The 12,150-nt window shown below is 41.9% G+C and overlaps 1 protein-coding gene across 1 annotated transcript; it reads right to left on the reverse strand.

The window, feature by feature from the left end:
* Nucleotides 1-1,016: 1,016 nt before the first annotated feature.
* Nucleotides 1,017-11,200, reverse strand: LOC146386056 (F-BAR and double SH3 domains protein 2-like; the record flags this gene model as incomplete). The annotated part of the gene is made up of 10 exons (XM_084930090.1): nt 1,017-4,048; nt 4,131-4,195; nt 4,283-4,493; nt 4,827-5,050; nt 5,135-5,318; nt 6,793-6,876; nt 8,156-8,290; nt 8,387-8,539; nt 8,835-8,932; nt 11,089-11,200. Coding segments are annotated over 10 exons (1,320 nt in total), but the record flags the coding sequence as incomplete, so codon positions are not given.
* Nucleotides 11,201-12,150: the final 950 nt, after the last annotated feature.

Here is a 12,150-nt window from a genome sequence, read left to right on the forward strand (position 1 = left end):
TCAGAAATACCCGTGTATGTGTGGACGTAGTCTACAATGTATCATTGTTTTTAAAAAGGCTCCAGTTCGCTTTCCACAATGCTACGCGAAAACTGCGTCAAATGTATAGGCTTTGGAGAGCGTTTTCAAAACGCTGCGCTTTCCTTGACCGAAAACGCTGTCTCAGTGTGGACAGAAGGCCAAAACGGAGAGAAAAAGATGCGTTTTCAAACGAAAACGCATCTGAGTGATGAGTCATGATAGCATTACAGGCTGTTCACTTTTAAGTGTGGTAATTAGAAATATTTCAAAATAAAATACACACAAATATACTGTAAGAAAAGGCTTTTATTTTTTAGTATATGCTGAATTATCAGTTTCAAAGCTACTCTACCAGAGTTTCACTAAAAAATGAAACAAAGGATAAGTTTTAACCCTTTCATGCATGAATTATGACAACCTCTCAGCCAATAGCTTCTCTAAAATCAATAGAAATCCAACATTAAGTTCAGCTGAAGGTCAAACTGCAACAAAAAACTCTTTAATCAACAGTTTACGTTAAAAACGGCTTCTTCTTTTGGAAAAAAAAAACAAAAAAAACGAACAGAAATCCCAGTACAGTACAGTTCCTTTGTATCATGCTGCTGCCACCTGCTGCTCTGGGGTGGGAACAACAACACTTTGGATTTGCGTTCGTTATCAGCAACAAATGAGTTTTACTTTTGAGGCTGCAGTTTTTAGTTATGTTTATTTGTTGGATCCCATCAGTTTTTCTTCGAAGAGCCGAAAGACTTTCAGTTACTTATGATAAACTGTTTGTCTTATACAAACAGATAAATACAGAAAACAAAGAAGAAAACAAAGCTTGTATTCTATTTGATTTTCAAGATATTGAACTTTATTTTTTCCATTTCACCGAGTTCTTTTTTCCATGTACTTTTTGTCCAATAATTTTTTTAATAATCAGATTAATGTTTATTTTAAAATTAAGAATTATTTATATTTTTTATATTTGCTATATACTGAGCTGAAACATCCTTCTGTGTAGTCATGTAACACATTATTTTAAAATAATATATTTTAAACAGGTGGATGCAGGAATTAAGAGTTAAAACAGAGTCTTGTTCCATTTAAGCTATCTTTATTTCACATTTATTTGTACACAATAAATACAGTTAAACATCCATGGGTGTGTAAATACGACGCCTGGCAGCCTCCGCATAGCCGACGCTGTAAAACGTGGGAGTTTTTACGTCCTTTTTTAAAAAAATGAATTTCAGATTCTGACTTGATGCATAATCAAGACCAGTAAACAGGTTAACAAAAAATTCTCTAATGGAAAAGAAACTTTAGGTATTCTTTTAATACAACAGGGTAAATGCAAACTTCAAAAATAAGTTTGATGTCATTCAGATCTCAAGGAGATCAACGAGAACGCAGCGTCACGGCTGACGGATACCTCTTTTCCTCTGATCAGATTCAGCTACAGTTTAATTGTTTTTGTTTTCTTAAAATCCTAATTCTAAAAACAAAAAAGGGGAAAAAAGCTGTGCCATTACTTGCACAGATATCCATCTCTAAGCTCTCCGTAAACTATCAATACGATCGATAAGTCATATCTCAATCAAAGACACTACAATGGCTATTTACGGCTAAATAACAGGAAGTATTGATACCAATACGGCTGGTAAACAAACATCAAACAGGAAATATTGAACAAAACATCCACAATACTGAAAAGGAATAAGAAGACATCAGAAAGTGCTTCACTATAGATTTTAAACTGGACAGCTAGCAGCTCAGGATGGTTTCCTCCTTAAAAATAAAAGGCATCTTTAAACTGCACATGCTCAGTGTAAACGGTCCTCCCCAACAGCGACTGTTACTGGCATCATTAGTGTCGTAAAAACAGTTTTTTTCTGTATTATGCAACATAAAAACAAAAGAGTTAGACTGTGTGCTTACGTGCTATGTTTCCCACTTTAAACTTTTCCTAAACATTAGAAGGGGAAAAAAAGATAAGGGATCCAAAACAATCACAGGTAAAAATTGCCACTTTTCCCTTGTTTGTGTAACCGCGAGCGGTCACGTGTGTCGGCGGAGAGGACCAGCCTCTTTTCGAGACTTTTGGTTTGCTCACAAGTGCAGCTCTGTTGCATAGACGTGAATCTGATGGTGGTAACAAAGAGCTACGACGTGAGACACAACGGGGGCGAAATCATAACTATAACATAAAAAATTCTTTCTTCAATCCATAAACGAGGAGAAATTCTGCAGCTAAGGCATCCATAACACGATCAGTTAGAAGTGATGTTTTCCGACGAGCTGAAGGAAGAACTTATCTGTTTTCTTGCAGAGACTTTAATGTGAAACCGGAGCCAGGAGGCAGTTTATCTTAAACATCATCGACTAATGAAGCCAAAAAAGAAGTGAAAACATGTGCAATACCCGTGTGGAGCACGGGCAGCCTAAAGATCGCTCAGGTGAAAACAGAAAATTGATTTATGGTTTGCTGATGATGTAATTAGCGATTATCAGACTATTTTTGCCGATTACTGCTCACAATTTCTTTGTATTTTGACTTCAAACAACATTTTTTTTTGCGATTAAGTGTCAACAGAGATACAGAAAAGTGGTTACACCTAAAAAGCAAGGTCACTGAAGGCAGCGGTGTGGTTGTACAATGGTGCTGTAACCTTGCCCTGTCACCAGGGGGCGACGTCAAAATATCTGCTGTTGTCTTGTTGGCCCTTGGCTTACGGTGCATTCCAGATTGAGTCGGAAGTCGGAATTCCTGAGCTCCCAGTAGTAATTTTCATCTGGAACTCCCCCTCAACTAGTATTTCCTTCTTGGAAAGTCAGAGCAGCCTCAACAATCCAAGATGGTGACAGAGAACATAAACATAATCTGCTCTGTCACTCACCTGTATTTGTGACTCATGATATAAGCCACACGCTAAGCACTTACCACATTCTATCAATGAACGTGCTGCAGCTAAAATAAATCCCATCTTACTTTGCTTTTCTGACTTTCCTGCTGGAGTGCACAAACTCGGGAATGACGTCACTGCCAAAAAGGACCACAGACATCAGAACATTGACACAGCTGCCAGGTTGGAAAAGTGAAGCAACAAAAAAAAACTGTACTCTATTTACAGGCCACCAGGGGGCGACCCCTGCGTCTGTAAAAGACTTCTGGTCCTATAGAGGTCTCTGGGACCTCTGAACAGTTCCCTGATGTGTTCAAGGGTTCAGTTTCTCATTTCAGAACACAGCTGAAATTATCAAGACTCACTGAAGGGGTGTGAAATGTGTCTAAATCTAGGGAACAGAGGCCTGATCGACGATATGTTCTGCAGACTCGTGTCTTTGTTCATAAACAGAAAAATGAAGGTAAAACACAAACGCTTCCTTCAGTTTGACCTCTCAAAGGTCAAGGTCAGTCCAGTCTAACATGTTTTACTTTAACATGAAACGCTGCTATGACCGAGTCTCAAACAACAGAAAATCCAGGGTCTGCTCATCAGCTAACCACTCTGTTTTATGCTGTCGGTGGGTTAAATATCATGAAACGCCTCATTCAGTCAGCTGCATGTTCTTTAGAACCAAACTGGCTGCTCGAACTGATGAATGATACCACACTGAGCTCTCTGCAAGGGAACGAATGAGCTCGACTCCCTAAAATATCAGCCAGCGAGTCCAAACACACTGATTTTTATTAACGGATAAAATGATGTTAACTTTTCTATCAACTTCTTTTGCTCGTTATCACCTTATTAACTGTTCGGGGGTGAGAATGAAGCCTTGTACAAACTCTGGGTAAGGTAGTGTTGAGAAACGAGAACACTGAACGGGAAGTTAAAAGAAAAAGGCGCAGCGGTGTTCCTTCTCCGAGTGGGGGGGCTTCTTCCGTCTGCAGGCGTCTTCAGGAGTTTTTAAGTTTCCTTGGGTTTCCTTTGGGAGTATTTTTACGAGTCCCTGCTCGAGGGGGTGCCGCCTTCACACCAGTGTGATCTCAACCTCCTCTCGCCGCTTCACCTGCCCGCGAGGATGCTGCTTCGGCACGTACCTGTAAAAATCCACCGGCTCAGTTAAAATGAAGATAAAAAAGGTCTGCTGTCATTTACGTCACCACAGAAGGTTTTACTCACGGGTCGGATGGTGCCACCGCCGCTCTCCGGGTATTTGGGGGGTTGGGGGGAGCTTTGTGCTGGACCTGAAGAGGGCAGAGGAGGCAGATTATTATTCACACCAGCCTTTTTTGTTACAGATAACCACTCACAGACAAACCAGAGATTCTCACTGTGAAAGGGGCTTTTGTGTGGAGCCGGCGGCGGTCTGTGGTGTCCGTTGTGATAGGAGGGTGGTCGGCCAATGGGAGAGGCTGTGGCGCTGCAGGGACTCGACACTGGAGAGGACACGGTGGGGGTCTGAAGGGGGCTGCTGTGGAGAGGTCCCGGCTGGAAGGGACCACGAGGGGAGCGCTCGCACTGAGAGAGTGTGGACGGGGAAGCCTTCAACACAAACAGTGGACAGGTGTGCAAACTTTAATATTTTATATAAAATAAAAAGAAATAAATTATTTAACAACACAGTACTTAGTGTCATAAATAAGTTACTACAGTAGATTCGTACTGCGCTGATGTAGAGGCAGCTGATCCAGGGGGGGACACAGTGTGTGTGTTTCAAGTAACTTAAAGAAGTCCAGACGCTTTTCTTTGCAAGCTCCTTTGACTACGATGACCTGGATGACTGAGAACCTTCACAGACAGTGTGTGTGCGTTCAACCAGAAGAACTTTAATTGTATAGAACATGAAATTTAGCGGCTAAGTCAGCGTGAGCCTACCTGTGCGCTGCCGTCTCTTTGCCCATCTCCATTCTCGCTGGTCACGGTGAGATCCTCCACAAGAACTGCGGGGAACACACCAACAACGCCGTTAAACTCGCCCTCCCAGAAGCCATCGTCCTCGTGGGTCTCTCTGCTCAGGATGCGGATGATGGCGCCTTCTGGGAACGACAGCTCATCTTCCGTTTGTCCCGCGTAGTCGTACGAAGCCTTTGCGAATGAAACTGCAACACAGACAGTGGCAACGAGGGTATTAAACAAAGCAGGAAATCAAAACTCCGATATTATCTGGTGGAGGCGGATCTCACCACTGGAGTCTCCGTTGACGGAGCCGGTTGGGAGTTCGGTTTCAGGTTCGGTGGAGTTGCTGGAGGAATGGGATCGGGCGTCCAGCGCGGCCAGCGACTGCAGCATGCTCAGCAGGCTGTTGGAGGAGGGCAGCTGCAGGTATTTCTCCGGGACGTAGCCCACCTGTCCGCTACGGTTTCTGGCCTGGAAACACAGACAATGCACACAGACGATGACAACAGCCAAAAATGTTTCAACAGGAAAACTCCTAATGAGAAAAAATAAAGTCAGATGTAAAGAGTAGGGCTGTAACAATATCACTGCATCGTCGCCAGAATTTAATAACAGCCACAAAGAGAATAATAGGAGAGCTTTTGTTCTCTCTTCCTGAATTAACGAGAAATCTAAAATCCTAAACAAGCCTCTGCTGAATTCATGAAGCTTGATTTCATGAACACCGGTGGCCTCCCCTTCCGCTGCTTACTTATTTTCATTCAGATTGAAAACACTCAGAGGTATTGGGATCTCTGTTGGGGCATGCTGTGGGGAATCACAGCACTAAAACAGATCTATATAAATGATATTGCTCACATTTTTATGTATGATTATATTCATTAAAATAAATACCCCATTAAAACACTATATCTGTATATGAGAAGATAATCACCTAAGTAAATATACATAAAATATTGGCTCAACACGTGGAACATTTGCACAATGGCTCACAGGAAAGCCAGACTTACACAATAAACAAAAGTAAAACAGCAACAATGCACAATGTTCCTTCAGGGAAATGATCGGAAAACAACCACACACAAAGTACACAATGACTACACACCAGCAGCTCTGCAGAGGCGTTTATAAAAGAATGACTTCACACAATGATGGGAGCATCCACAGCTGACATTTCTACATTTAAGTATAAACCACTGACCACCCGAAAAATGTCCTCAAAGACTTCTCAAATTTTCTCCCAAAGGTCCAGGAGCAACTTTGTAACAGTCTGTGACAAACAAAGTGAAAATGATAACTAAGTAGCTGGGAGATCATCAAATTAACATTTTATATCCATGACCAGGTCACTCCGCAGATCTAAAACTGATCAAGAGTCCACGAACCGCTGTTAAAAAGCAGAAGCTGACAAACTGTGATCAAACCGGAGCGCTGCTGAGGCAGGATTGGATCACCATCAATCAGGATTTGGCCCAGATTTTCAGTAGCTGAACTTAAGGTATGAATTTAAAAACTGCCTCATTCATGAATTATTGCATTCACAAACTTGGGTGCCATGCCCGCCCACCTGCCTGCCCGGCTGGGTGACGAGAATCTCCCATCAGCCCTTTACGGCTGCGGGGCCAAAAAAAGAAGCAGAGAACTGTGTATTTGTACATTTTTTGATTTGTCTTCTACCACCCAGGCCAACCTGACCTGCCTCAATGCACCGCACGCATTTTAGTTGAATTATTCTAATTCCTGAAGCCACATCAGTCCAACTGATCCCAGAGAAACACTAAAACGTCCAGTAGATAGTCTGTACCGGTGCGAGGTCTTATAAAAACTGAAACTAAATGTTTGTCAAACAGTCTAAGAGCCAGAGAGTGAACTAATACACAAAACAACCAACCCTCAAACATGAGAGTGCTTCTGCTACATAACTGTGTTTGTGTTATTTTTGTACCTTGACCCAGTCCTCCATGTCGCCATCATCGATGACCTCCAAGATTTCCTGCTCCTCGATGGTCAGCTCGTCTGGCTGAGAAGCCTGCAGACAGACAAACACGTTAATTCAAATTAAAGCTGCGATGTAACAGTTTAACCATCTTCATTTCACCCGTGATGTATATTTTTCAAATACCGCCACACTGGTGAACGGACAAAAATGCTCACTGTGGCTTCAATAACATCAGCCAGAACACTGAAGAAAACACTGAGACCATGCCTGCATTTATACCACACTTTACTCAGGACTCAGGTAATATAAAACAACTAATACTCCAAAGCAGCACAAAACTCAGACTTACACTAGAATTTCTGTACAAATTCAGAGAGCAGGTGTTTTAAACCTGGACACAGAATCATTAGTGCCACAAAGTTTGGGAAAGTAAATCTAAATGGGGGTTAAACACGACTGGAACTGATTAAAAACAGCCAAAACAAAAAGTGGCTTTACTTCAAAGTCAGAATTATAATTGGTGACATGTTAAAGATCCACGTCCAATCCAAATATTTAAATCATGTGTGGAGAGGTTAACCGTATTTACATCTTAATAGATTTTATGACGACATCCATCCAGCAGGGATGGAGGAAATCCCAGCCAGCTTTGTAGGCTAACACAGAGAGCATCCACATTATAATGCACCACACAGACGGCAGACTTCAACCACACTTTCAGAAAATATAACAGGAATGAGTCTCCAGCTGTCTGCGTCAGTAACAGAAGCTTTAATCTAACAAGTTTGTCTTTTAATGAAGGAGGAACCTGGAGAGAACCACAGAGGCACAGGAGAACATGACAAGACACTTAAAAAGATTTAAATATTAATCATATAATTACCAGAAAATATGGTTAAACCTACAGAATCTTAAAAATACTTTTCCTTTCACTTCCAGCTGTTTTATGTATTCTGCATGAAAATTAGGTTTACGGAGGACAGAAAGTGTAACTCTGCAAGTCACTGTTCTTCTAAAAACACATTTTTTGTGGCTCCTGAATCTTCATCCATCAATATCCAGCTCCACCAGCTTCCTGCATTTTCTAATAATGACTGCTTCTGTAACTCCCAACACGCACTCCCCGTGCCTCGAGCTCGAGGCAAGGCCGGCCTCTGCACGTATTTTAAAGAGTTGTGAATACAGAAAGCGCAGAGATGCTGCAACAGCAATCAAACAGTGTTTTTTTCCAGAGCAGCGACACCGATTGTTTAGGAGACTAAACTCAGACTCGACTCGCTGCAAACACATGAGGCTTTGTAGATGTCACCATTTCTCTGGGCACTGACCGACTCATCGGCTACGACCCTGCTTAAGCGTGTGTCGTTACCTTGTAGGAGTAGAGCACTTTGCAGGTGAGTGGATAGTTTTTCAAGGTGCTGGAGGGGCTGGAGCTGCTGTCATCCAACACTTCACCGCTGTCCTCCATCTCCTCTTCATCCTCTCGCTCCAAATCTGCTGTTACCTACGGATGTTAGACCGACATCTGCGTTTAGGGCACAAATCTACAGCGCATATACTTCAAAACTACAGCACTGTGGAATTGGAGTTTTCGTCTTACGGAGAGTGAAGGATCGTGGGTACTGAGGTTGTTCCAGCGCTCGTTCTCCAGCTCCTCCATCACCTGGTTCATCGCACTCTTCAGCCACGTTTCAACCGGGACTCCAGCCTCCCTTAGCAGGTCCAGCCGGGCCTCGGCTTTCGCTTTCACCGTCTAGCAGCAAAAAAAATAAAAAATAAAGGTGAGTTAAAGACCACCAGACTTTCACAACCCACTGACAAGCCCCCCACCCCCCAAAGAATAAAGAAAACACAATGAGATTAGTATGAAAATAAAATAAATACTTAATGTGTTTTAAACACCTCTGCTCTCTTCTAACAGAACATTAATCCTTTAAATCTGTCACTTCACCTTTCAAACCAGCAGGTGGCGCACTGGGGCAACTTTAAATAAGGAGAAACTGATTCAGAAGATGGAGAAATCGCTGATCTAGAAGTTCAAAGGTTACCTCTGCCCTCCGGAGACTCTGCCTGGCCACCTCCATCTTGATCTCCAGTTCGCTGTTGTTTGGCTCCGAAGCTTCCTGGGTCCCGTATCCTCCAGGGCCTGAAAACAAAACAATTACAACTATTGTGGTGACGTATACAAAGGAACACATGGAATAGATGGAAACGGTCCAACAATAAAGCGATCAACATAACCAGGGACATCTGGAAACAGGTCGCTGCACCAGCCGTGCTCACTTATCTTAAACCAGCTTTCGCAATAAACCAGTGAGACGGAGCTCTTATCAATTTTATCCTTTCATGCCACAGTAAAATATGGAGAAGTTTATGATGCCGAGGTTTATTATTATCATCCAGCTGACCGGCTTCGCTGCATTAAAGGCCAAATTCCAGTTTAATGGAAAAAAGTGACACATCAGTGCATTTTGTACACTTCCTGCAAAGATTTTCCAGGGATTGTGTGAGTAAGACAAACCACATCAGAATAACTCCAAACCCAAACACAGACATAACACGCACGTTTAGATTCAGAGACTTAAACTTCCCAGAGGATTTCCTTCTCTTTGCAGAACGTCACACTCATCATGTCCAAAGGGTCATTTTGACTCCTCTGGAATTGTAAAAACTGTTAAATTAAAATCCCATGATCATCATATTTCATGACTTTTCCTTATATGGGTTTATTCATTATATAGTGAAAGCAAAAGCAACAAAAATTACCACCACTCATACCTTTAACTGCTGAGGATATCATTTTGATAGGCATCGAAATTTATGTCAATGCCAATTTTATTTATAGAGCACATTTCATTACATGCAAAATGTGCTTAAACAGAAGAGGCTCAAGGCAGTGAGAACAAGAAAATAAAATTTAAAATAGAGATTGCAAATGCATTTTGATTAGAAGGCTGCAGTAACGTGAGCCAGAGCTACCTAGACATGACTGATGGGTAAATATATTGCCTCAACTGCTGCTGTTGCAGGATGGGGGCAGGTCTAGCATTACATTTTTTCTCAATATGAAAACATGGACTAATTTTAACATATTTTTAAATCCACAGATTCTCCAAAAAAGCTACAGGATCTATTTTTAACAATAGAGGGCTCAACAAGTAATCTGTAGCTCTAAAACTAGCAGATTTTTACACCCTAAGAGAGAATTTAAACATCAACTTTGTGGGACTTTTTTTAAGGTGCTTTATGTTTAAAACCGGAATTTGCCAATTTTTTTGCTTAGCTTTATGAATCTAACAAAACACAGAAAAGTTGTTTCTGTTGCGAAACAGCAGATGGTGCTACGCTGGCACTGACCGGATTGTAACAGATGGACTTTCAGGACGTTTCTGTGTCGAACAGCCATCCAGTCAGATCGTCGATGATGATGATGTGAAGTTGAGAGTTGTTTCCTCCGACGTTTCGGGGTCCCTCCAGACCCCAGTGTTTGTCATCGTAACTTACGAATGTGCATCGGGGTTGCGAAATACCCCATCGCCATTACTAAGGGGTCACAGTGTACCCACGGAGTAGAGAGCACCCCCATTCCTCGCGAAGGCCGGTTTACGCGTAACTTGGGGCCCACCCGGCTAAGCGCTTGCCTGCGAGGAGCAGGAGAATGGAGCAGAAGGAGGTAGGAAGGCGGCAGGGAGAGTCTGAGGCCCTCAAGGAGGGCGGTTTACGCGAACTCTGCCCTCTGTAAAGCCAAGCGTCCAACAACGAGGCCCAGGAGAACTGAGGAGAGGGCCGGTTTACGTGAAGACTACCCTCTGTAAAGCTGAGCGTTTGCAAGCGCAGGGTAGAAGGACCAAGGAGAAGGAGGAAGGAGACGATGATGATGATTATGTGAAGTAACTGGTCCCTCCAGAGCTGTATCATTTTGAAATATACATACAACAAGCCAAACCACACCTTGGTCACACCAACCCTTTTCCACCCTGAGGATGTCCAACGCCATCCCAGTCTGGACTGTCAAAGGTGACTTTAACGCTACCTGTTCTGACATTCCTGCTCATTGCATTTCCTGGTCAGATTAGCCAATCTCTGCACATTACAATAAACATACTCAACATGGTCAACATTCTACTGCATGTTATCTCACAGTATTATAGATTCAAACTCTCCGATCTAGATAAGCAGTATGTTTATCTAGAGCTCCACTCTGTCTCTAAATATCGGATTTAATTTTTATGTTCGGTGTCCAATTTTAAGAATTTGACCATAAGTAAAATTAATGGTGTTATCACCCCCATCGGGGCTTACCTTTCCCACTTTTGATGATATTCCTCCCTCGATTATTCGCAATTACCTTCCTTTGGTATCGAAAAACTGTTGGTGTGGTCAAGTGGGTGCTATAGGAAAAAAGCTCAGGACAGAACAGTTATCAGTCATGTGTTTCATTTGCATATATTTGATTTCATATTGATCCTCTGAGTATAATGGTACATTTTAATTTGAATTTATCAAAACTAAACACAATAGGTTTTCCTTTCTTTACTTTGCTCTTGTTCTCTTGCAGTACCACATCCTATCACATGTCCCCGTCGGTTCTATTCTACTTTTCTAAATTATTGACTATTTCAATGGAGAACCTAAATCACGTGGACCAGTATTTGTTTTTACATATCTCTATTTTGAATGTGACAAGCCTACCATTTCCCTATTATTCATAGATATTGTTAAAGTTTTGGCTTTTTCCTCTATAAAATTTAATTGACTTTTTACAGTGGCCTGATATGGTTAATAGTAACATATTTTCTCCACTGTAACATTTGACACTTCCCCACAATATAATGTGATACATTAATTAAAACACAGCTAATAAAACACAATTTTCTTAATGCAAACATTAGTAACTCAAAATTAGCAACCAAAGGGTTCAGTCTGCAGTTCACACTCTCATGTGAAGCTACATTCTCCCCCTTTAGTCTCTGTCATCCTTCTGCTCCTGCAAAAACAAAACAAAGCCAGACAAAACATCCACCCTTCTTTTACAGGCTGGGTGAATTGTTTGTGGACATTTACTAATCCTAAAGTCGGTACCGTTTTTGTCTCCGTATCAAGTCAGTTAAAACTTTTAGTCGTCAGTCCATCACAGCCCAGTTACATGCATACATCCACACACATTCATACCAGATATTGCTGCTAATGGAGTCTCACGCGCGACCTATTCGAGCATCCATCACCAGCAAGATGATGTCATCATTTTAAAGGAAAACAATTCCTTGTTTTTTGGACTGGATTGACTCGCTGCAATCCTTTTAGGCTCAGGACCATCTCATGTGATCAATGTCCCATATAAGTGAATCTCTCCAGGGCCCATTA

This window comes from Perissodus microlepis, chromosome 6 (assembly GCF_051167445.1).
Source record: "Perissodus microlepis isolate ML-2025 ecotype Zambia chromosome 6, ASM5116744v1, whole genome shotgun sequence".
Classification (NCBI taxonomy): Eukaryota; Metazoa; Chordata; class Actinopteri; order Cichliformes; family Cichlidae; genus Perissodus; species Perissodus microlepis.